General features: G+C 40.8%; 3 protein-coding genes across 5 annotated transcripts; 1 reads left to right on the forward strand and 2 right to left on the reverse strand.

The window, feature by feature from the left end:
• The first annotated feature begins 438 nt into the window (after positions 1-438).
• Positions 439-2,366, forward strand: LOC101465681 (olfactory receptor 1500-like). Its single transcript, XM_024805073.2, has 2 exons — positions 439-1,377; positions 2,280-2,366. The coding sequence occupies exons 1-2, from the start codon at positions 439-441 to the stop codon at positions 2,364-2,366; spliced, it is 1,026 nt and encodes a 341-aa protein (XP_024660841.2).
• Positions 2,367-6,745: 4,379 nt separating this feature from the next.
• On the reverse strand, positions 6,746-11,606 carry LOC105941129 (protocadherin Fat 4-like). The gene is made up of 4 exons (XM_012921632.2): positions 11,487-11,606; positions 11,178-11,392; positions 10,844-11,099; positions 6,746-10,588 (listed from the first exon to the last, which is right to left on the reverse strand). Exons 2-4 carry the CDS (start codon positions 11,388-11,390, stop codon positions 9,234-9,236), a joined length of 1,824 nt encoding a protein of 607 aa, XP_012777086.2. The 5' UTR covers positions 11,391-11,392; positions 11,487-11,606; the 3' UTR covers positions 6,746-9,233.
• A 1,839-nt stretch (positions 11,607-13,445) lies between these two features.
• Positions 13,446-25,258, reverse strand: LOC101465395 (protocadherin Fat 4). Of its 3 annotated transcripts, XM_076873339.1 has the most exons (12): positions 24,983-25,258; positions 24,572-24,812; positions 24,041-24,382; positions 21,630-22,540; positions 21,346-21,520; positions 21,049-21,229; positions 20,657-20,907; positions 16,202-20,533; positions 15,993-16,094; positions 14,381-14,682; positions 13,784-13,869; positions 13,446-13,671 (listed from the first exon to the last, which is right to left on the reverse strand). In XM_076873339.1, the coding sequence occupies exons 1-12, from the start codon at positions 25,034-25,036 to the stop codon at positions 13,479-13,481; spliced, it is 7,170 nt and encodes a 2,389-aa protein (XP_076729454.1). In that variant the 5' UTR covers positions 25,037-25,258; the 3' UTR covers positions 13,446-13,478. The 3 variants fall into 3 exon arrangements, with proteins under 3 accessions (XP_076729454.1, XP_024660842.2, XP_076729455.1); XM_024805074.2 differs by having other exon boundaries at positions 24,572-25,258; XM_076873340.1 differs by lacking the exons at positions 24,572-24,812; positions 24,983-25,258 and having other exon boundaries at positions 24,189-24,264.
• Between the last annotated feature and the right edge of the window lie 652 nt (positions 25,259-25,910).

Raw genomic sequence — 25,910 nt, forward strand, 5'->3', positions numbered from 1 at the left:
ACTCTGGGAGCACGAGAGAGGTCGTACCTTGTCTTATTGTTTTACGGTAGGATTAACGTAGCTACGTCTGTTCTAGTCTAAAGCTACAAACCTATCACAAATCATTTCATTATACAGTAGAAGCAACGAGTCACTTCAAAAGTTTGAGTGCACATGGGAGTTGTTTCCTCTGAGTGTTATTTACCCCACACATCATTAGTTCAGACTCTGTTGGAAACATTTACAATATAAAACCATCAACACTGTTTTGGAAAGTGGGTTATGTTCTTGCATAGTTAGAGCTAAAGAGCTGAGGTGTATTGATATGAATAGAGCGAATTAATCATTATTATAATAGAGTATCTAATCCAAACATTTGTATCATTTTTGTCATAGGACTAAAATGTGGTTTGTTTAATTTTACCTTTGGTTTATGATTATTTCTTTGTATATATAATTATGAAATACACCAATATTACCACTATAAAAGAGTTCATTATTATTGGATTTCCTGGACTTCCTCCTGAATATTATGGTCCAGTGTCTGTTCTTCTTCTTCTTGTTTTCCTTGCTATTGTAATTGGAAATGGTTTCACTATAGCTGTTATCATTTTTGAGCGGACTCTGCACAAACCAATATATGTGATCTTTTCTAACCTTGCAATGACAGACATCTGCTTTGGCGTGGTGACTCTTCCAAAAATCATAGCCAGATACTGGTGGAATGACATGATCACTTCTTTTGGAGCTTGTTTTACACAGATGTATTTTGTTCATTCTTTGGGAGCTATTCAGTCTTTAAACTTGCTGATGATGGCTTTGGATCGTTTTGTTGCCATATGGTTTCCATTCAAATATCCCATTTTATTTACAAACAAAGCAGTGGCTATTGCTTGCACCATGTGCTGGGTTTTAACATTTATACGTTTGCTGGGAATTGTGCTTCATGCCTTAACTTTACCTTACTGTGACCAGAATATTATCATGCAGTGTTACTGTGATCATATATCAATAACAAGGCTGGGTTGTGGTGATGGGCTGGCATATGTGAACAGTGTTGCACTTGCTAATGCAATGGTCACTCTCCTGGTTCCTTTAACATTCATAATTTTATCCTATTTTTCTGTCATCATAGCTGTTCTGAGGATGTCTCAAACTGAGAGACGTCACAAAGTGCTGTCCACTTGTGCCCCTCAGCTCTTTATTACCTGCCTTTACTATGTGCCAAGATGCTTTGTTTATCTTGCTAATGTTTTAGGATTTAATTTTAATCTTGTTATTCGGATTATTATTACAATGATGTACAGCCTCATACCTGCTGCTGTTAATCCAATCATATACTGTTTCAAGACTAAAGACATTAAAAATGTTTTGATGCGGAGATTTAAAAAAGGAAAAGTGAGCACTGGATTAAAAACTGAATGCAAATAAATCTTTACAAAATCCAAACAGTACAACACCGAAGAAGTCTTATAATCAGGCTGTTATCTTGGCTTTCTGTAATAAATAACAAGAGTATTTGGTTCTGAAACAACTGACACTACGTCATATGACCACTAGAGGTCACTTTACAATAAGTTTTAAAACTAATTGGCTCAGTATATTTGATGGAGTGAAGACCGAGTTACACTTTTTATTTGCAAAAAATAATTTTCATTTCACAGGAGGGGATGACAGGGCATGTAGAAGGTGGGGAAATATAGTTTGTTTGTTTGTTTTTTTCAAATTTAGTGAATTCTTCAGCTGCCTTTGAAAGATGTTTTTGAAAATAAATATATTTATTCATTTTAAATTTAAATTTTTACATTATATATGATTTCAAATTTTACTCTCAATGAGAATAAATTTCCCAATGAAAAAATAACCAGGGTTGCATTTTTTTTAAACCTGTCCTGTCCAGCAGTTGTAGCAAGCAGACTTTGTTATTATTCATAGTTTTATCTGATTGGATATTATGCTGGCACAGAGAGGGGGCGAAGGTCAGATTGGCAAAAGGTAGGCGAAGAGGGGGAATAGAAAAGCAGAGAAATAGAAAGCAGAGGAATTGAAAAAGAAAAGGGAAGAAAGAAAGGGAGAAAAAATGGGGTTAGGGGAGGCGGGAGCAAAGGATGAACACACATGCTGGGTCTCCAGTTCCCGCATTTGTAACAAAGCACATTCAGACGACACAACAACAAATACAATTTTACTCCCCCAAGCCAGTGGTTGACAAGGAAAGAAGAGACCCTGGCTGTCCATGGCCCCCAAGAGAGCTGAAGATCTGAGTCCATATCCTGATGACAGCCGTGCATCCACCCCAGGTTAGCGAAAAGGGAGGCCGCGGATGGAGCTCTCGCAGCCAAGGGCAGGAGTGCCAGGGGACCAGAGGCAGCAGGAAGTTGCCCTAGACTCACCTAACTCCAACCGACCCCTCACCGTGCCACGAAGAGGTCTAAGCCACCCTGTATCTATAATCCACAAGCAACCAGGCCAGCAACCACGCCAAAACAGCCCATCAAGTGTTACCAGGTGATATCCTTAATAATATTTTATCACTGAATTTTAGAAAATTAAGATACACGTGGGTATATTGAAGGTATGTGCAGGAGATTGTTTATTTATTTGAAAATTCTAAATGTTACAGGACATTATAGACTGAAACTGAGACTCTCACAGCAGATTTCCTTATCTCTTTAGTAGGGATGGGTATCGTTTAGGTTTTATCCGATACCGGTGCCAAACCGGTACTTTTGAAACGGTGCTGGTGCTTAAACGGTGCTCAAACTGGTGCTTAAAGAATGGAGAACACAAATTTGGTCCTAAAACCACTCATGTTCAGCTGTTTTTTTGTAAAAAGATAACAATGTTAGCCTTTTCTGCATCTATGGGGCATATATGGCATCACTCTTGGCTGGAAGCAGTGCTTAATCAATGGAAAAACACAAACTTTGTCCAAAAACCTCTCACGTTTAACTGTTTTCCACTTTTTCTTTGGTCATTTTAGCCTTTTTGGCCAGGGTGAAGGGAGTATCTGCCATCAAACAAGAAGACAGCCGCATGTAGCTATGAGGATGTTTGCTAGTTCACCTTACATGCATTAATGTAATAACGTGGTGAGCCTACTCAACGTAAATTACACACGAACAACATTAAGCTACTCACGCAGAGAAGAACGGCTGCTGCATCATCATCCGTCATCATTTCTGCTACACTGGCAGGGCTAGGGGCCAGGACTCTACTCTTCGGGTTTTTGGGGGATGTTGCTAACTCCGGGTCCGATAAGAGGCACCACACCCACAGTAGATGTGCTCGGTGTGAGGTCTCGCATTAAGCTATCAAATACGGCGCATTTCTCGGCTTTTAAAAAAACGCTATGCGTCGCCAGGTGTTTCATCGGATTCGAGGTGTTACCTCCTTTGACAGTATCACAGTATCACCTTAAAGCACTTGTTGCAGGCTGCTGAGTTTGCATCTTTTGCTGTGAAGTACAGCCAGACTTTTGACCGCTTCGCCTTGGGCATTTTTAATCTGTAGCTCTGCTCTAAAAGAACGTACATAGAGGAGGAGGACGGGGCAAGGGTAAGTGACGGAAGTGACCGACAAGGTAAGCGACACAAGGCAAGCGACAAGGTAAGCGACCCATGTTGTAGGTGACGTCAGACGCCGGAGATTTTGGCGGAGAAAAAGCAAATGGTAGCATAGAGTTTAACAAAGGTTTTTCAAGCTTCAGTATTACCAAATATACTAATCAATTGTCATATAACTAACAACATCTGTTTTATCATCTCTAACACCCTGGAGGACAACGGGGAGAGTTTAGACGCTCTCCAAGATTACATCGACCGCTGTTTTCAAGATTTAGTAATGAATAAGGCCCAGAGTGCATCTTCCCCAGCCAAAATTGAGACGCCGTCATCGAAGAGATGTCGCCCGGCAGACTCCCCCGGTACAACATCGCCTGCCGGCAAAGACATCGCAGACATCCTGGAGTCAATTGACAAGCGATTGTCCAGTTTCGATGCGAGGCTGTCCCTGGTGGAGATTTTACACCGGGAATTTAAATCTCTGAGAGAATCCCTGGAATTCAGCCAGCAGCAGGTGGAAACGCTTGCCGCTGAAAAGACAGGGATGCCCACTCTCCCCTTCACTTTTTGCAATTTTTATCGAACCTCTTGCAGCAGCATTTAGACAGGCTACAACAATTAAGGGCATAAAATGTAAGAACATAGAACATAAAATCAGTCTCTATGCGGATGATGTGTTGCTTTTTCTGCAAAACACACAAACCAACCTCTCTGAGGTAATTACTTTAATAAACTGGTTTTCAAGAGTTTCAGATTATTCAATTAACTGGCCAAAATCTACAGTTCTCCCCATTAACTGCTCCTTCCATAATTCTTCCTCTGCCCCACTGCAATCCGGAAATATTAAATATTTAGGTATTAATGTCTCTCCTAAGCTTTCAGACTTAACTAAATTAAACCACATCCCACTTCTAAAGAAAGTAGAAGGCGATCTGACTAGATGGAAATCTTTACCCATATCACTCATGGGAAGGGTCGCCACTATAAAAATGATGATCTTGCCAAAAATAAATTACTTATTTTTGATGATCCCTAACAAACCATCACAAGATTGGTTCAGATCTCTGGATTCATATATTTCCAAATTCCTTTGGAAAGATAAACCCCCGCGTATCAGCTTAAAAACGCTACAAAGAACCAAGGATAGAGGAGGATTAGATCTGCCTAATTTTCACCAATACTTCTTAGCCAACAGGCTTCAGTTCATCTCAGAATGGTTAAAACATACCTTCTTAGTTGAGCCCTGGCTAGATGTTGAACAGGCACTATGCAAGGATCTAGAGATTTCAGACCTACCATTTATTAGCTCAAACATCAAAAGACATGAATGCTTTAAAAGTATCAACATCAGCTTTTCTCTGACAGCATGGTGGGAGTTTCTAAAAATAACGGAGTCTTCATTAATCCCATGCAAACGTACACCTATCTGGAATAACCCTGACATATTACAAAACAATAATATGATTAATTTCCCAGAATGGAGTTGTAAAGGAATTAAATACTTAGAACATATATTAGAGGGAACAGAATTTATTCCATTTGACAGACTAGTTGCACAATATGGGATCAACAAGACAAGATTTTTAGAATATCAACAAATTAAATCCATAGTAAAAAAGAAATTTAACCTCAGTCAAGTTGAATTACAAACACCACTAAGTGCGGCACATTTTCTTACTCTTAAATCCCCCAAATTATTATCTAAAATATACAGAACACTTTCTAAATTAGATGAATCAATATCCCTTCCTATTGCAAAGTGGGAAGCAGATTTATCAGTCAGCTTAGACCAAAACTTCTGGTCTCAGATTTGCTTAAAAACCTTTAAATTAATTAAAAATCCCAGTCTGCAATTAATACAATACAAAATACTACATAGAGTGCACTATACAGGTCATCGGATGTTCAAGATGGGCTTTACATCTTCCAACAACTGCTCACACTGTCAAGGCAATACACCAGACAATTACATCCACGCTCTTTGGTTCTGTCCACCAGTGCAAAAGTTTTGGCGCGAGATATGTGAAGACTTATCAAAGTGTCTGAAATGTAACATTCCAACCTCCCCCTTAGTGTGTTTACTGGGCAGCTTAGATAATGTCACTTCAGAAAAGAATATAGCCCATATGATTTTCACTGCCCTATGCATAGCCAAGAAAACAGTCCTCATGAACTGGAAAAATAAAAATAATCTTAATTCTAACCAATATAGAAATTATCTATTAGATTACATTAGTCTAGATACAGCCTCTGCCACCACATCAGATCAATTGCTCTGGACTCCTTTTATCAGCTCCATCACCTAGTGGGGGTGGGGGGTCATAATTTGGTCCCGCCTTCACTGTTGTGATTGGTGTGGGGGTAGGGACAGGCTTAGGGCGTCGGGGGGTTCCCCGGAGGCATCTTCCTTGGGGGGCTCAACCCGGGGTAGCGGTCATGTCCGGTTGGGGGCTCTGTTGGCTCTCAGGTGACTGTTTCCTCGCGGCTGCGTGCAGCGGGGCTAGGGGAGGGTCTGTGCTGACGGACGTGGGTTACTGACCTGGTAGCCTGGCTGGCCCTGGGTGGGTCCGGGATGGGCGTGAGGTTCTGGGGGCGCTCCGTCTCTGGGCTGGGGCCCGGGCCGGGCCTCGGGGGCTTGGATCCTGGTTGGTGTGTTGCCGGGGTTGTGGGCGGGTGGGTGCATGGGGGCCCGGCCCTGGAGCGGAGTGCCGCCGGTGCGTCGAACCACCTGGGGGGCTCTTCAACTGGTGGGGGAGATGGTCACATCTTGCAGGAGCTTTCCTCTCTTCAGGAACTCTCTCTGCAGGAGGGGGAGATACAGGAGAGGTGGAGGAAGATCTCAGCCTGGGCGTTTACTGTCTTATGTAGTCTGGAAGATGAGTGGATGGTGGGGTGGGTGCAGTTTTCTCTGTGGTGGGGTTGGGTGGACTGTCCCGGGCTCTGTGGGGCCGGGAGGCGCTGCTGCACTGGGCCCCGGTCTGGATGGGCCTGGGCCCCCTTTCCCTGGCGGGTCGCGGAGTGTGGGAGTGCCTACTGGGGTCAGCGGGGGAGCTAGCCCCAGGGAGGGGTTACCTGCCCCTCCCTTCCTTCCCTCCCCATCTCCAGCTGCCTCTCTCTTCCCGCTCCACCACAACCACCCACACATGCAGGGCCTTGGAGTAGGGGTATGTCACCAGGGTGCAGAGGAGGCTACCCCCCCCCCCCCCCCCCCCCTCTGTCCCCTTCTGGCTGCCTCTGCCTCAATTTTATCCCACAACTTAGACATTCACATTATTCACACTCTCATTACACATACATATAGGATCTTGGGGGTGGGCACAATCACGGAGTCCAAATTACCATCAGGGTGTACACCTCACCCGTGGCGTCGTTGCCCACCTCTCAATTTTAAATACACTTAGACATTGAGGGCTATCAGGAGGGACTATGCGCTTACCTGCTGCTCCTTGGCAGGTAGCTCCATGCCCTCCTGGGTTTTAATTGCACCTTAGAACACACATGCATCAACACTACAATGAGCGGGTGGAGGGAGGTTTGGAGTCTTCTCCCACCCCCATTCTCTGCAGCCTGCTGGAGCGGGAGGGCTAGGTGGAGTTGGCCGTCCGACTGCGGTCTGGAGTGTGGGTCCTCCCTGCTGCTACGGAGTCGGGGTGGTCTGCCTCTCCCCACCGCAGGGAAAAGGGTAACACCACCTGGGTCTGGGTGCAGTTCCCCCCTCCAGGAGCAAGGGTACCTAGACCCGGTTTGTAGAGTACGCTTGGGGAGTGTGATCGTGTGTACAGCGTCTCTTTATGTCTGTCTCCACGTTGGTTGAGTGTGGAGTGAGTGCATATGAGAGCATGAGGGTGGGAATGGATGTTTGTGTCTGTGTGTGCCTGTATGTCTGTGTCTATATGTCAGGTTGGGTATCAGACGCCACCTCTCTGGGGACACCTCAGGCCCTCCAAGGTTTGGAGGCCTATCTCCACCTACCACCACTTCCCCTGCCGGTGGCGGACTCCCTCAGGTGTCGGTGCGTTGGTGGTTCTTTGTGTCTGGGGGTGGGCGTCCAGGTACACACCGGCTCACTCCTTGGCGGCCGCTTATCGGGGCCTGGAGCCTGGGGCTCGCTCGGGCCACTTCGGGGGTGGGGTGCCCCCGGCCTCTCGGCCTGGGGCTCGGTCACTCAGGCACAGCTGGCGGCCGGCGGAGCTCACGGGCGCGTCACTGCAACTCCCCCTGGCTTCTGCTCCGCGGCTGCTGAGTGAACCCTCATCTGGGACTCTCCTCAGCTCTTACTGGAACAGTGGCGCGGCTGCCCCTCTGTTGGTCTTCCATGGTTTCTTGTGTTCTGGGGGCCTCTGGATGTCTGGAGTTTTGATCTCCTCCATACCTGCTTCACACCCTGGAGGACGGGGCTGTGGCCCCCCCACACTCCCTAGCAGATCGTTACATGGAGAAACCTTTGGAATACAAGCGCGCTGATCCACACAGGTATGCACACGGGTGTTCACTGCTCGTAGACCCAAATTACACCTTTCTTGGCTGCTACTTCGAAGCACATCTGTCCTGCGTGCTGCACAACAACATTGAATATTTAGTATTTACTGCTGTTTACACTTAGCTAGATTAATGCGATGGTGTTGTGTTTAGTATGTTGCTTTGTTTTTTGTTTTTTTTTGTCTTTTTTTGCTTGTTTTCTATTCTTCTCTCAACAGGTGATCCAGGAGATTTTTATTTTTTTTCTCCCCCCCTTTCTCATTGTCCCTCTCCCCTTCTGTTTTTCCTTCCCTTCCTCTTTCTTTCTCCCTTTCCTATCTCTCACTCATGACTGTCCCGTCTGTAACATCTGAAAATAAAATATAATAAATAATAAAAACAAAGATCGACCAAATGGACCAATACGGCAATGCCACGATGATCCATTTGGCAAAGTAAATCCATTGGGTATCCTTGTTGGTCTTCAGACAACAATTCTGATGGCTAGAGAACCAAATGGGACAGGCGAAAAAAATAAAATAAAATAAAAAAAAATAAAAAATAAAAGAACGTACATACCTGGACCCACCTACTATCCTTGGAAATGTAAAATGATTGGCTAGAATCTAAAGTGTATCACAGCTAAGGAAAAAAAAGCACCGAAATAAAGCACCGAAATGTGCGCTGCTTTTCGGTCTGGGTACTACCGTTTATGTCAGAACCGGTGCCATCATGGCACCGGATACCGGTACCCATCCCTACTCTTTAGTATAAACCTTTCTTTTGCATGTTTTAACTAGTTCCCTATTCCCAGTATGCAAACAGCATCTTCGTGCAGCATCAAAAAACTGATTAAAAAACAATCGGTGAAAGAAATATGTCTAGATATTGAGAACAATTTGAAGCCTATGAACAATTTTATTGTCCATTAAGATTAAATGCTGTTATTGATCTATGTGTGTTCATATAAAGTGAACTGTGAGACAAAATCTCTGGCTATTCTGAAGATACATAATTAACTTTTACCTGACAAGTCTTTAAAGATAACCAGCAACACATTGATGAAGTAAAAATGAACAGGTTCTTTGTCCACTCAGTAATTAATTTATGTTGTTATGTTATTGATCAAGTAGACATTTTAACTATAGATAATAATATCAAAAATTCTAAAATGTGCAACAGTTAGACTATCCAGATGAAACCTTTGTTAAATCTATATGGGTGATATGAAAATCAAATAATTTCTTCTATGTCACTTTGCATGTCATTACTATTACTGGCTTCACTGGATAGGCATGCAATATCTTCAAATACAGGGGCATAGCTGCTAAAAGGTAGGTGCATATTTAAAATATTTTCCCACTGCTCAAATATACCTAAGGGAATACTCTCTGGGTTGAAAGGTAGGTTCTGTTGTTGCCTTAATGAATGGTCATGTATGTAATTCCCACCAGTGACAACAGAAAACTGTCTGAACTCAGACTCTGAGCACATAAGCACGCCTTGTGTTTCACTATCACATGAGTCATCCACCATTGTGATTTGGTCTGTGACTGCACATTTCAGAGCTGACTGATGCAATGTTTTTTTCACAGGTGTGTTTAGCTTGCTAATTTCTTCAAAAGTGAGACATTGCATTGGCTCCAGGAATTCTGGCTGTATGAATCTCTTTGTGTAACAAGAATCTGTCTGCTGGGACTGTTTTGAATGAAACTTATTCAGCAACTGTTCATTTATCAAAGTAACATTTTGAGGCTTTGGGGAGCTTTTGTCATCACTAGAGCTTTCTTTCTTATATCCTGCAAACAGCATCCTCAAATCTCCCCACTGTTTCGGATCAGCTTTCACACATTTTGAGCTGTATAGATGCTTCTGCCAGCTGAGTTTCAGTGAGGTATCATCTGAATGAAATGCACTACAGATGCTGCCGATTTCATAATACTCAACCTCACTCTTTGGTAATGGCTGAACATTTGACAGACTGTTATCACAGTATATCTCTGCACTTGACTTTGACTGATTGGTACTCATGAGGTCAGGTCTGTTCCCTTTTTCTGGTGACAGAGCTTCTGTGGGCATTGTGCATTTTCGTTTGTCATCAAACGAAAATGCTTTGTTGTCTGCCCCATGCTCTGTTTTCACTGGTAAGCTCGCACTCTGACATCTTGAATGAGAATGTCTTACTTTGTAAAGGCCAACACACATTACTGCAATCACCAGAATGGCAATGAGAGGAAGAACCACAGCAATGAGCCACAGTGGCAGGTTGCCTTGCATTTCAGAGCAGTGATCATGGCTATCCTTTGTGGAGATGCATATATCACAGAAATGGTCAGTAACATTGTGTAAACAGATGCAGGAGTTGTTCTGCACACCAGGTTCACATGTCCAGTGATTTTGACAGTGTGAGAGACAAGTCCTGCTGGGACCATCCTTCTCAGAGCATCCTGAAGCGAGGCAAAAATGCGGAAAGCTGCAGTTGGTCTGGGTGAGAGTAGAGCTTGGCCTGACATCCACCATTATGCTGTGTCCGCTGACAGGCAGAGAGTAACCTGTCACATTGAAATACTGCACACATCCACTGAACCCTGTCATAAAAAACAAAGAAGGTTCAGAGGTCCACTTACTTCCACGTTACTCCTTCAGTTTAACTTTACTGGTACATGTTGCTTTTAGAGTGATCAGTTTAAACAGGTAAGAAGATCCAGTCTGATTAAACAGTTATCCAAAACTCTCATCAAGTGCAATGACAAGACTGTATGCAGTGTATATTTTCTGGCCTTCATTTCACATGTTGTACAAAAGTTGGCATTTTAAAAACTGACTTTAAGAATAAACTTTACCTGATTGATTGACTGTTTCTCTTGTGGGAGCAGCACCAAGAGTGATCTTTTCTACGCTAAGTGGAGTGAGATCCATACTTTGGCCAGTGATGTTCAAAACTGGTTTACCATCCACAGAGAGGAAAGTGTTCTGTCCCCTGCTGAACAAGGAGAGGAGATGCCAAACTCCATCAGCCACAGGACGGTCCACAGAGAAGTCTGACAGGTGTCCCAAAAGTGCATCTTCAAAAATGTAGACAGGCTTCTTGTCTTTTATCTGAATAAAGGGGAAAAACAGTTTCATACTTGAATATAGAATACAAGACGTGTATATAGTTAAATGAATTTCACCTACCTTCAGCATAATATATGCTCTCTGTCCACGGATAAACATCAGCACACCATCATGTTTGGTCTTGAACTTGATGTTAATCGTTTGTTGGTCTCTGTTTAATCCCAAATTTTCATCCAAAATCTCTTTCATTAGGTAGTCTCTCTTAAATTTCTCCTTAATAACATAATCAATGTAGTCACTGCCATTAAATTTCAAAACAAGTTCCTCTGACATTTCTGTTTGAAAAAAAGAGTTTAAAAAAACTCAATTTAATCTTCTGCACCTGATTTTAAAACAGAAGCTCAATATCATATGCACTATTATTTATACCTTTGTCACAGTTTTTTCCTGTAAAAGGGCTTTTGCACTCGCAAAAATAGTTGGACCAAAGGTCATGACACACACCACCATTCTTGCATGGGACACTATAGCATAATGACACTGCTGCTCGAGGACACCTAAAGATAAACAGTAAGACATTTTATATATATATATATATATATATATATATATATATATATATATATATATATATATATATATATATATATATATATTAGGGGCGCAACGATACACAAAATTCACGGTTCGGTTCGATACTTTGGTGTCACGGTTCGATATTTTTTCGATACAAAAAAATGTTCATGCATTTTTAATTTGTCATTTATTAAAATTATAAATATATATTTTAACTCAAAAGTACAGTTTTTAAATTTAACCCTAACCCTTGTGCGTGTTTTTTATTTTGACAGCGAATGCGCACCTGCGGACCACTTATGTGCAGCCCTGGTTATTTAGCTCGTCATATTGCAGCCACAGAAATTCTTTTGTCCATGAAACCATAAAGCTGCACTTTCTTTTTGCCTTATAGTCTGATTTGTCATAACTTCTCCGTTTTGTGGTAAGCTTTTCTTTGGCTGTCACTTCTTCACCCTGACCTGTCTTATTTGGCTCAGCAGAACTGAAATGCTTTTACACACTCACTCACATAAGCTCAGCGATTCTCTGCGCGATCAACCTCTCACATGTTTAAGCTTGCTGCGGGAGATTTCACTTGTCATGTTTGCATAGTAAGCTAACGATTAATAAGACGATGTCAGAGGAATTGGTGCACAAATTATCATCACTCACAGATCAGTGCTGTCGCTCTCTATACACAGTTCGCACAATTGCAAAGTGAAAGCAAAAAAACAAGCGCAAATTCAAACGCGACTTCAATATGTCACATATTGACAGTGGCTCACCGATGCCAATGACATAATTACCCAGCTACATTTCTGAAAGAATGCAAAAGCATTGACATATATTTTTCCTACAATAGCCCGACGGGCAGGGCAGAGATAGATTTTGGTAGCCCGACTGAAAAAATCGCTAGCTCCGGGACGTCGGGCTAGCGATATTGCGAGCCCTGTATCTGATTGAGGAATCACTCATCTTTGGAAAAGAGAGTTTATTACAGAGAAATGGCTCTTTCCAAAATAAAAGCTATACTATCCGCTTCTTCCGGGCTATATTCTCAGCAGCATAAGGAGAATCATGTGCTAACAGCTGTCTAAATGACTCGGCTAAAGTTAGTAGCATGCTTGCTTTTTTTTGTCTGCTTCCACTTGTCTTTGCACTAGGATGATGTCGGCGTAAATGTGCAGTCATATTCGTTGTGTTCCCACTAGTGCTTTCAGGTTAATCTCGTTGAAATGACCTTAACGCCACAACACGGCAAATCTCCGTTAACGAGCTACCGCCGATCGCTCCGTGCATGGGGCTAGACGGCCAACACGTTAACGAGCTAACTGCGCTAACACACTAGTTCCCACCAATGTAATTGAGCATTGCATGGCACATCCAACATACTGTTTTACTTTAGTCCATGACTCGCTTACCTTCAGGGTCATACGTCACATGAAAACCAAAATAATTCCAAACGCCAGAACTGAATGAGGGTGGGGGAGGTGCCCTGCGCTCTTCCTTCTGACTATGCTGTCTGTGTTGAGCGCTCAGTGGATCTGCGCTGGACAGTGCAGCCTAGGCGGAGTAGTCGAACACAGATTCACTGAGCGCTCAACACAGACAGCATCGTCAGAAGGAAAATTGATAAAATAAATTACAAATGTTGTATTGTTCGATACATATGCGTACCGAACCGAAAGCACTGTATCGAACGGTTCAATATCGATACGAATATCGTTGCACCCCTAATATATATATATATATATATATATATATATATATATATATATATATATATATATATATGAGCTCAAATATGTATCAAATATGTATCCAGCAATGTTTAAAGTATAAAGACATCTACATGCACTAATTTTAATAAGCCTGCCTGTCAAAGATGTTATATGCCGCTAGAGCCATTGAGGGTCTCAGGAGGATGCCATTAACATGAAAGTTTCGGATACATCCAACAAAGTCATGGGCTCTTATCTGAGAAGGATGCACTAAAATAGCTTCAGTAGTTCTTAATCCTCCAAAGGTCATATTACTGTTGCCAACATCAAGTGTCCTATTTGGCGATAAAGACAAAGAAAGAAAAAAATCGAAAAATGAAAAATATTGCTTACATGAAGATGAAAATTAGAAATGCGGAATATTCCAATTAAATATTTCACTGCTACCTTTCTGAAATACTTCCATCATTCGTTGAAAAACAGAATCTATTGTTTTCGTCATCCGTGCAGTTGTCCACATGCAGTGAACCCATCTGTGAAATGCAATAAATAATAAAAAGATATATGAATGTAACTCAAATTCAATAAAACATGCTAATGTATTAAAGTACTCAAATTACTTTTTCAATGAAGAAACAAAACATTACTTCTGCAGTTCAAGTAAACAGTCATTTTCTTATTTAAATGAGTAATCCATTGATAGTAGACATACTATTAGCCACTTTGTTGGGTACAACAGTCAAACTCATTGTTAATCAACTAATCATGGCAGCACCTCAAGGGATTAAGGCAACAGAATGGGAATGTAAGATGATTTAAATTACTTTAAACATAGCATTGTTGTTGGTGCCAGTTGGGCTGATCTAAGTGTTTCAGAAACTGCTGATCTAAAAGATCAGTATACTCAGAAGTAAATGTATTGCTAAGTTGCTCATGTAATGCAAAGTACTCTAATGAGTAAACATTTCTCTGCAGGCAACCCTGTGACCTGGCAGTTGGTTTTTTTCATTGTTGTTTTCTTATACTGATATATTTAAAACTCACACTGCCAATCCTCCTGGCAATAACACTGTGAAAATATCCATCTGCAACTTGCTTGTATGTTTGCAACCTCACAGGTCCTGAACCCAGATCATAAGAGAGATGTACTGCTCCATCCAGTATCTCCAGTGCAAAGAACTCTCTGCTGTTTGAACCTCCTGGATTGTAGAGGAGGAGGGAGTCCCTCTGCATTGTGGCAAACTCCAAAGAGATTAAATTAGTCCTACGATCCAGTGGTGGAAACTCCATGAAGGACAGCTCCTCAAAGCCATAACTGTGATCCTCACACCGGACTCCACTGACTCCTAACATAAAGATGAGTTCCATATTATTTTTTCCCATTTAATTCTTAGAAAACCTCTTAGCATATTTCATATATGCGCATAAACAGATAGCATATATAGCCACTGATATCACCCATTGAGGTCTTAGGCTGAGCATTTTGCTGTTGCTATTTTGGTGTTTTGAAACTGTATAACAAGCAAACAGTGGATCTTGCTGATAATGCAAGGAATACTTCATATAGACAAGCTTTATCTTTCTTCTGGACACTAATATGCATCATAGTTTACACAATTAATCTCATCTTATATTCAGTATGACATGAAACTAGTGGCTCAGCCGGAATCTCATGAGGAAAGCTTTCATAGACCAAGCGAGTTGAGAACATCTTTTGCACCCAGAGGAGTCACAAACTGGTACACATGACAATGAATGCAGATTTAAGTCAATTCTGTACTGGTTTCACTTTTTAGACCGAAGCTATGTATGTCTGCTGTGGATGAAAATGAACACACACACACACACAAAAACTGCCGTTCTTTAAATGGCTACTTGACACTGGCTCCAAAAATCAGTCTGTTCCCATTGACTTGTATGTTTTAAAATAATCAACTTAAGGATAAAATGAACATGATTATAGCCAGGTACAGAACATGAGTTTGGTCTCAATAGTTAATTTCTCTTTTTTTTTAACCACTGTACACCACCTTTGGTGATACAACCACTCTTGAATTTTGTTAAATTTCAAGTTAGGGGTAGTCACTTTGATTGACAGATGTGTTGACAAAGTTACGAGCCATAAAGTAGAGGCCTGTACATCAGTCAGTGGATAAATGACACTTTGGTACCCATGCTTCGACCTCAGTAAATATTTTTGTGTTGATTTTATACTTATTTTGTAAATTGTGGCCCCAGTTAGAGTCAAGAAGGAAAATAAAGCAGGGCATGCTTTAGGCCTGATTTAGATCTTTGTAGAGCCTACAGTGTAACCTACATGTGTCCAAGGGGACTGACGAGTTTGCACTTATGTTGGAGGTTACATTGTGAAGTTTCCAGTTGAAGCATAAATTAGGTGTTAGAGTGGGTTTACCTTGTGACTGACGAGTTATTACTCTTCCTGGATTAAAAATGATGCTAAAAAATGCTCAGCTTAAAGCTTCACAATGAGACATAACTAAAGAGTGGGTGTCATCAGCTTTGCTATGTCCATCATTTGTATACAGTTTGTTACAAGCAACCCTTTTTTTCTAAATATATGCAAGAAAGTGTGTCTTTCCTATGATTTTACACTTTTGTAGACAAATGTACATCTAGCATTATGTATCATTCTTACCAAAGTGACAATTACAAGAGAATCCTGTTTGTGAATTAATGCAGATACCATGAACACAGGGTGATGATTTGCAGTAGTCTATGAACTCATCACAGGTTTCTCCTGAAACAATTAAATTAAAAAAAGAAGTTTTATTTTAAAAAACAAATTAACAGTTGGTTCTCACATATTAATTTTTTTCCTATCTATCTATACATGAGAAAATGTACCTCCAAATCCAGGCACACAGTGGCACTGATATCCATCCTCGGAGGGGATACAAGTCCCACCATTTTGGCACTTCACCTTCAGGCATCCATTGACATCAGCAGCGCAGTGGGAACCAGAGAAGCCAACCTGACAGTGACAGAAGAAACTTCCCACTGTATTCACACATGTGCCTTTATTCTCACAGGGATTTAGCTCACATTCATCAATTTCTTCTTCACACAGTGAACCAGTAAATCCGGATGGACAAGTACAGTTAAAAATCTCTTTCTTTGGTGCAACAAAGATGACCGCTACACTTTCAAGGACAGCAACCTCCTGGCTGATGTAAATATTTTTGTGGCATGATGCTCCATTTTGACAAGGGCTGCTCAGACATGGATCACTGGTGATGTGAGAAATTGTCACATTGCTCTGAGCCTCCAGTAATTTCTTGTGTCCAGATGATATACCACTCGCCACCTCTCTGCTAAGGTACTGACCGTTGTAATTTTTGACTGCAGCCAACAGAAGGATTTCCCACCCAATATGTTTGATTCCAAATACATGAGTCTTAGAGGCTTGTAGGTTAAACAGACTGTCCAGAGCTTTTACGAACCTCAAATAGTTATTAGACAAAAACTGCTCTACTGAAGATGATGACAAAGAGAATAATATACAATTGTCTATAGAAGCATTTGTAAAACCTTTGTAGTTAACGTAGACGCTGTTGTTTACGGGAAAGTGCAGCTGGTCTGTAGCTTCAATGGAGATGTTAAACGTAGCTTCGCCTTGAAAGGGAAAAGACCACAGCTCACATGTGCCATTAAGGATTGTGAACATGTGAGTTGGCCCACTTTTGATGGTGCAGTTGAATCTGTCAGACTCATCCTGATCCTCAGGATGGACATTACCAATCATGCCACCTTGGAAAGAACTACCAAAATATTTCACCTCAATAAAGATATTTCTTGCCATTGAAGGGTTGTCGTTTTCATCCACAACCCGGATGTGGAAGGTTGATGTTGATGATAGTGGCAAGGGAAATCCTGAATCCCTGACAGCCACAAGCACTTGATATGCAGAGATTTGTTCCCGATCAATTGGGCGGGTGGTGAGCAGAACTCCATCAGGAGTGAGAGAAAAAGCACTGGCCACCGAGGAGTCTAATAACCAGTACATAAAAGGGCCTTGGTTGGGTGGTAAATCAGAGTCAAATGCAGTTAATTTAGTGACTATGGTGCCTTCAGGTTGATTTTCTCTCACATGAGCTTCAGTTGATGTGAGTTTGGGGGCATTGTCATTAATATCACCAATAGTCACAATGACATTAGTAGTCCCAGTGGCTGGTGGAGAGCCATTATCTGTGGCTATGACAGTAAGATTATAGACTGGCCAGACTTCTCTGTCCAGTGGAGAATTCACAGAAATGATACCATTAGATGGATCAATAGAGAAGGAGAAATTGGTGTTTCCATGCTCAATGGTGAAGAAGAAATGATTCCAGTTAACAATGGAGTCCTCGTCCACAGCACTCACAGTTGCAACAGATGTCCCAATTGGGGTGTCTTCTGTAACATTCGCCATATAGCGGGGAGATGTGAACATGGGAGCTTCATTTGTGTCAATCACACTGATGTGGACAAAAGTCTCATCTATATCTGTGCCAGTAATAACACCAGAGTTCTTGGCCAGAACTTTCAAAACTACATGGCTGTTGCCTTGTTTCCTCAAACTATTGGTCGTATATACGTCTCCAGAACGTTCGTGAATTTCAAAGCTCTTTTTTTTTTTCCTGGCAAACAAAAAGTAAAACACTTGACCTTCAGTGCCTCGGTCACCATCTGTAGCCATCACTTTTCCAACAACAGTTCCAATAGGCACGTTTTTAAGTACTGAGAAGTTAAATTCTTTTTTGATGAATCTAGGCGTGAACTCATTAACATCTGAGATTTGGATGACAACATGTGCTAAACTAAATAAAGCATGTCCTCCAGTATTGGAACCTTTGATTGTTAAATCAAACATCTGCTCTTGCTCATAATCAAACATGGCCAAAGTGGTGATGGTGCCATTTCCTGAATCAACTGCAAATTTATCTATATGGCCACCAATGAGAGAGTAGAATATTTGTGCATTTGCACCTGAGTCAATATCTGTGGCTGTTACATCGAGAACATTCGTTCCAACAGCTGAGTTTTCACGAACTGATGTTATGTACTCTGAGGATGAAAAGACTGGGGGATTGTCGTTCACATCCATGACTAACACCGTGACATTTAATGTGCCAGTTTTAGAGAACCAGCCCTCATCTTTAGCTTTAATTTGGAAATGATAAATACTTTGTTCTTCAAAGTCAAGCTCTCTGATCAGTGTTATCAGTCCTGAAAATTCTCCCACAGATAGTGGTAAAAATTGATTTTCTGGGGTAATGTTGTATGTGATCTCCCCATTGGGACCATAATCCCCATCTTCTGCTTGAATATTTCCTATTACTGATCCTACAGGCAGGTCCTCAGGGACAGAGAAAGTAACATAAGATTCGCTAAAGCTCGGAGTAAATTGATTCCTCCCAGTAATTTGGAAAGTGATTTCAGCTTGGGATGTTAAAGGGGGGGTGCCCTCATCTTCAGCCACAGCTATTAAAGTGAGGATCTGATTTTCATTCTCTCCTAAAGTCTGATTTAAAATTAGTTTTCCAGTGTCACCTTGAATCCAAAAGAAATCAGATGCATTTCCTCCATTCAAAAAATACTTAATGCTACTATTGCCATTGACATCCAGATCTACTGCTGTAAACTGGACCACCTCACTTCCCACAGCCAGGTGATAAGGAATAGCCATCAAGGGTTGTAAAGGGAAAAACATAGGAGGGTGGTTGTTGTAGTGTTCCAATCTTACTCTGATAGTGACATTACTATGTAGGGGGATACTGCCACGGTCAAAAGCAGTAACCATAAATTGATAGATTTCAAAATTACAGTCACGTAACATCATGGGCTGCTTTGTATAGATTTCACCAGTGGTAGCGTTCAGCCAAAACTCCTCATGTGGAGGGTCAATAACATAGAAAATCTCACTGTTTTTCCCAATGTCTGCATCTGTAGCAAGAATCTGCAAAACAAATGCCTCTTCATCTTTTGTTTCAGGGAGGATAATGTTATAGAAATGTTCAGAAAATACTGGTCTGTTATCATTGACGTCTAAAATGACTATAGTCACATCTGTGCTTATACTCCATGCTGAATCATTTGCACTTACTTTAAAGATATAATGATCCTGCATTTCCCTGTCCAAAACTCCTTCAACGGTGATGTAGCCAGTGGTGAAATCAATATTAAAAAGCATGTCATCACTTTGCTCAACTATCAAGTAATTAATCACTGCATTGGCATCAGTGTCATCATCTGTAGAGGTGACTTTTATAATTGTCTGTCCAACAGGGGTATCTTCAGACACCTCTGTGAGAAAAATCTGAGAAAATAGAGGGGCATTATCATTTCTGTCTAAAACAGTGATGATAACAGTTGCTTTGTCTTTGTGAAGCATGTTTTCTAGTTCTTCTGCTTCAACTGTTAAATTAAATTCAGGAATATGTTCTCTGTCTAAACTTACAGTGGTACTCAAGTAACCATTTTCAGGGTCAATTGTGAAGAAGTTACCGTGGTTTCCGTCTGTTATGTTGTATTGCACTGTGCCATAATAGCCAGAATCTGCATCAATTGCAAGTACATCACAAACCACGGTAGGCGGGGAGTTCTCAAAAACCTCACACCTGTACTCAGCTTGAGTAAACTGTGGGAAATTATCATTTGCATCAGTGATGTTTATGTGAATTTCAGAAAAAGAGGAGAAAGGAGGCAGGCCTGAGTCTCTGGCTTCTATCAACAAAGGAAACTCTTTTTTGCTCTCAAAATCCAATGGTCTCTCTACTATCAGGGCTCCACTTGAATGATCGATGTGAAACATGTTTTCAAAGTTTCCAGAAGCGAGATAAAAAGTGACAGGTTCAGCTCTAATACTCAGGGCAGATACCACAGCCACCAGTGTTTCCACTCGCTCATCCTCTGTGAGGGAATAACTCAGAACATCCACGTTCATCTTTGGGAAATCAGCGGTGTTCTGAAACCTGACACTAATAGTTGTGGTGTCAAATTTGGGATCTTCCCCAGAATCTTCCACACGCACAGTGACAATAACATCATCCACTGACTGTAGAGCTGCTGAAGTGAAAACAGTGCCACTGTAAGGATCGATTGAAAACATATCAGAGCTTTCTCCCTGTAACGAATAATGTAGTTCTGCATTGATCTCAGTGTCGTCATCTAATGCTCTCACTGCACAAACAACAGAGCCTGCAGAAAAAAAAAAAAAAAAAAGGGGGGGGGGGGGGGGGGGGGATAATACAATATTAATACGATTGCCAATATTACCCAGAATAAAACATATAGCTGTCAAATAGAAAGGTAATCTCTCACCTGGAGCTAACTCGATTGGCACATAGGCCACATAAGGCCCATTCATAAACTGGGGCCAGTGGTCATTAATATCTCCAATAAGTACAGTAACAAGCACAGAGCTGGACAGAGGCTGAATGGGATGCTTATCACTCGCAGTCACTTCCAAATTGTAAATGGCCACTGTCTCCCTGTCCAGTATGTTTGTTGTAAATAGCTCTCCAGATGTTTCATCAATGGCGAAAGGCACATTGAGGTTTTCCATAGAATAGCTAAACAAAACAAATAAAAATAAAGCAGTGCACTATGCAAAACCCTGAAAGTTACTCTAATATAACACAGTCATTAAATTCAGAAGATTATCAAAATACTATAAAAGCATTTTGTTTTAAGAAACAAATTATCACATTTACCTTACTTCCCCACTGACACCCTCGTCGACATCAGAAGCGATTATCACAGCAAACACAGTGCCTATAAGACTGTCCTCAGGCACTATGGTGTTGTAGACTTCCTCGGTAAACTCTGGGTGATTATCATTGACATCGTCAACTATGATGTGCACAGTCAAAGTGCCTGTTAGGGATGGCAGTCCTTCAAATGACAGTGGAAGTCATCATCAAACAGTGTGAAGTGAGTATTAGAAAAACATAGACCATTATTTCCATACTGAATTAAGTATCGTGCAATTTTATTTGGATATAAGTTACCTGAATCAACAGCAGTGATGGTGACTATATATAGCGACTCCTTCTCTCTGTCTAAGGTGTGCAAAATATGAAATGTGCCACTGGGAGTGATAGAAAATAAATTATATCCATTTCCTTTCTCTATAAAATAGGTAAGCTGACTGTTGTTTCCTAAATCTTCATCCAAAGCTGAGACCTGGCAAAATTTTAAAAACAAAAAGAAAAAAACAATAACAGAAAATAAATAAATAAATAAAAAGACAAACATTAAAATGCTGTTGTTTTTCAGCAGAATTTTACTGCACCTGATATGTTAGCTGAGTTGGATCCTCCTCATTCTCCTTCACATGAATGGTCAATGTTTCTGGAACAAACTGGGGTGCAAAGTCATTGACATCCATCACTGTGATATGGATTGCAGCACTAGCAGATCTGGGTATGTTCCCCCGATCTACAGCAGTTATCATCAATGTGTAGTTTGAGTCCCTCTCTCTATCTAGTTCATCCATGACTGTGAGAACTCCTCGAATTATGTCCACCACAAATGGACCAATGTGGGCCAACATGTACCGTACTTGTCCATTGGATCCAATGTCTTGATCGTGAGCCTGAACCTGCAGCAGGCTTGTTCCCCTGGGGATATCCTCTCTGACTGTCAGGTTATAACTGCTTTGTAAAAACTCAGGGTCATGATCATTCACATCCTCAACATGCACTGTGAGTTTCATAGTGGTTGCCAGCATGGGTAAGCCTTCATCAGTAGCTATTATAGTAACAGTCAGAGTATCTACTTCTTCTCTGTCTAATAACTCCTCCAGGTATATCTTTCCACTTCTGTTATCAATGCTGAATATCCCACCGGAGGTGTTTAAATAATACAAAACCCTCCCGTTGGATCCAGCGTCTTCATCCTCAGCATGAGCAGTTATTACAACAGAATGCAGTGCAGTGTCTTCTGGTATACTAACACTTTCGGCTGACACAAACATTGGAGCATTGTCGTTGACATCTTCAGTAATCACAATAACACGCGCTGTACTTGTGAATTGTAAAGATGCAGGCTGGGCACAGTCATTGGCTGCCACAGTCAGATTGTAGTAGGACTGTCTCTCCCTGTCCAGAGGTTTGTTAAGGCATAAGGTACCAGTTGAATCTGTGACAAACACTTCCTCGTCGTCACCACTGATCACTCTCAGTGTCATTTTTCCATTATCACCTTGCAGACAAGAAAATATAGCATGTAAATTATTAAAAAGGATAAAATGGGTTTAGACTTGTTGTCAAGTAAGATATCAGTTATAGACATCGATTATAGACCTTTCTTGGAAGCATAACTAAAAATGATAAATGCATTATATTATACTTTCTGAAAACACATTTGTATCATAATCCTTATATTTTCATTGCAGTTGTCTTAAACCTGTATAAATCGAAGGGCAAAATGAGGCGCTTGAATGTGAACTGTGAAAAATGTGTGGTTTTACATCAATGACTTACAGGGCTAAAGTTCAATCTAGCTGCTGATTCCTTTCTGTCATTTTATTTATATGAAATATGTTTTCTTAACAAATACACTATTCCACAGAATACTTGACAACAGCCTCTCATTAACTTTATCTGAACAGTGAAATACAGGGATGGTTATGGGTATGATCCCCACTGACTAGATGAATGTATAAATCATTTGCTTGAGGAGCAGCTCCAATAAAATAATAATAATAATAATGCAATGCGGATAGAATGTATCCTGTATTACTACAAATGCAGGATTCATTTATATATTTTATGTAATATAATGTACAGTCATTGGCCATTTTGTTAGGTACAGCTGTTCAACTGCTCTTTAACACAAAGGAATCAGCCAATCACATTGCAGCAACACATTTAGGCATGTAGACATTGTCGTGACAAACTGCTGAAATTGAAACTGAGTGTCAGAAGGCAAAAGAAAGGTGATTTAAATGGTTTTGAATGTTGTGTGACTGTTAGTGCTGGATGGATCTGGAGACCATCTCTAAGGTTTGCAGAGAATGGTCTGAAAAAGAGAAAATGTCCAGTGTGGCAGTTCTGTTAGAGAAAATGCCTTGTTGATGCCAGAGGTCAGAAGAGAATGGCTGGACTGCTTCAAGCAGAGACAGCAGGACAACTGTAACTTAAATAATCACTTGCTACTACCAAAATATTTAGAAGAACATTTCTTCTGCTCTTCTACATACTTCAAAACTTTGAAGCAGATGGGTTACAAAAGCAGGTGACCACACTGAGCGTCATTCCTGTCAGTTAAGAACAGGAAACTGAGGCTAAAATTCACATTGGCTCACCAAAATTGGACAACAGAAGATTAGGAAAATGTTGCTTTAACCCTTTCGTGCATGAATTATGACAACCTCAATCAGGATTGTTTTCTTAAGTTTTCTTATTCATCTGTAGGCATGAAAAAATATTTTTGAATTTCATTTTTTCTTAACATCTTGTCTTTTAAATGCCCACTTAGGTGGACAACATCACCTTTGGAGTGGGTGGCAGGGTATGGAGTGACACATCAGTTTCCAATGTAATGGTTTATGTGCAAGTACACACTGACACAAATACAAGAAAACGGCCTTTGAATAGCTGTCCAATGTAGTGATCACTATGTGTAAAAGGGTTAAGGTGAAAGTAAAATCCATTGAACGTATGATGGTAGTAACATTTTATATTCACTTTGCACACTTACCCTCATCTTTATCTGACACATTCAGAGACAGGAAACAAGTTCCAATGTTTGTGTTCTCCAATAACACTGCAGAAAAGGTATCTTGACTGAAAACAGGGAGGTTGTCATTCACATCTAGCAAATTGAAATACACCCTGATACCAGATACCTGCAGATCCCCCTGCTGCGCCTCCACTGTGAGAATGTAGAACCTTTGTGCTTCAAAATCCAGGCTGCGGGTTAATAGGAACTCCCCCGAGAAAGGGCTGAGAAGGAATAGGTTCTCACCGTCATCCTCCTGAACTGAGTATGTGATAGCTGTGAGACTCTCAAACTGTGTTTCCACTTTTCCCACAATTGTTCCTGTGAACACAGTGGAAATAAATAAATAATAAATAATAATAATAATAGTGGATTGAGCAGCAAAGTTATGTCAAAATGGAATAATTTGAAGTATATTTGAAATGGGGACCCAAAGTTACACATTAATATTTCAAAAAATAATCTCTCAGCTAACATGCATATGCGCTTACATGGGGAAAGATGACTAACCTGGTAGTGTGTCTTCTTTCACTTGAAACGAGTAAACAGTTTTGAAGAAAGCCATCTGTGTTTGCCATCTGTTATGAGGGTGTAGGCTTACTTCACCATGCTCCAGCACAGCATCAACAGACGAAGGATACCAGGAGGGGAGCGTATGCTGCCCTAGTACGATATCTGCAAGCTCCCTCACACTACTTACATTCACCCTATTTCCAGATGAAAGTTTATGAGATGATGTAGTAATAAACACCTGAAGAAGGCAAGGAGTCACAGTTTCGAAGCAAGCATAAATTGTCAACTTCTGAAGTAATGAAATTATTGGAGATATGTAAAATGTGCTGGAAGCCTTAAACACAAATAGACATCTAAACAAAATTTGAAGCCAGTTATCAAAACACATCAACCAACAGGCCAACTTACCACAAAGTGAATAATAATAATTATATATTTCCTCCTACATCCGGTAGAATCCATTATAAAGTTTACTTCTTCAGCACCTCTTTGTTGACCATAGTTACAAAATCAAGTAATAATAGCACACAAAACAGACGTGGCACTAAAAGGTAAAATCCCATAACTGTGCAGCCCCCACACAAGCCCAACAAATGGTAAAGTATTAAAGCTGTATCCATGGTGATTACTCAATCTGTTCAGTTTGTAATCCTGACTGACACGCCTCTTTGACATCACTCTATGCAAATCCTGCAGCTGGGGAGGAAAAAAAAGTTTCATGGGACTTGAGAGTGAAGCAGATTACATTTTCTTTTCTATTTATTTGCTTGTGAAAAAAGCAAACGGTTGAAGAAAAATTACCAGGTAAAAAGCATTAATAGTATATCCAGCTATGGTTTACTGAATCAGTATGTTTTATATTCTCGACATGGATTTTGCTATTGAGGTTATTCAGCGTAGGCATGAAATGGACTCTCTGAACAGTTGCCTGCAGTTAGGTAGCCTAGAGGCAGACTTTGTTGTTGCATATCAGATTGGGGGGGGGGGTTCATTCAGAGACAGAATGGCATTCATTCAATTGGTAAAAAGGGAGTGAAAAGAAGGGGAAAAAACTATTCAGAATCACAGGTCTCAAAACTGACTTGACATGATACTGTAGAGCAATGTCAAACAGACAGAAACCATTTGCCAACTACAAGGCAATATCTTTTAGAGCAAATGTAATTCATTTTTAATCATTTCAACTGATATTGAATTATTAACTTTTTATTTAATATTCAAAATTCAGTTGCTGCTGGACTCACTAAACTCTTCTTTCTAAAGAAACAGGGCTTTTACCATCTTTATGCTTGCTTTCAATAAAAAACAACTGTTGTGACCCTAATGTTAACTACAT

Source organism: Maylandia zebra, linkage group LG14 (assembly GCF_041146795.1).
Source record: "Maylandia zebra isolate NMK-2024a linkage group LG14, Mzebra_GT3a, whole genome shotgun sequence".
Classification (NCBI taxonomy): domain Eukaryota; kingdom Metazoa; phylum Chordata; class Actinopteri; order Cichliformes; family Cichlidae; genus Maylandia; species Maylandia zebra.

Coding starts and splice junctions, on each gene's coding strand:
- LOC101465395 (XM_024805074.2), bottom strand. CDS start 24,962: ATGTGTTTTGATAACTGGCTTCAAATTTTGTTTAGATGTCTATTTGTG. Junction 13,870..14,380: donor TTGCCAGGAGGATTGGCAGT/GTGAGTTTTAAA, acceptor TGCATTTCACAG/ATGGGTTCACTGCATGTGGA. Junction 13,672..13,783: donor GATGGAAGTATTTCAGAAAG/GTAGCAGTGAAA, acceptor ATCGCCAAATAG/GACACTTGATGTTGGCAACA.
- LOC105941129 (XM_012921632.2), bottom strand. CDS start 11,390: ATGTCAGAGGAACTTGTTTTGAAATTTAATGGCAGTGACTACATTGAT. Junction 11,100..11,177: donor GAGCATATATTATGCTGAAG/GTAGGTGAAATT, acceptor CCCTTTATTCAG/ATAAAAGACAAGAAGCCTGT. Junction 10,589..10,843: donor AGAAACAGTCAATCAATCAG/GTAAAGTTTATT, acceptor TTTTTATGACAG/GGTTCAGTGGATGTGTGCAG.
- LOC101465681 (XM_024805073.2), top strand. CDS start 439: ATGAAATACACCAATATTACCACTATAAAAGAGTTCATTATTATTGGA. Junction 1,378..2,279: donor GGAGATTTAAAAAAGGAAAA/GTGAGCACTGGA, acceptor CATCCACCCCAG/GTTAGCGAAAAGGGAGGCCG.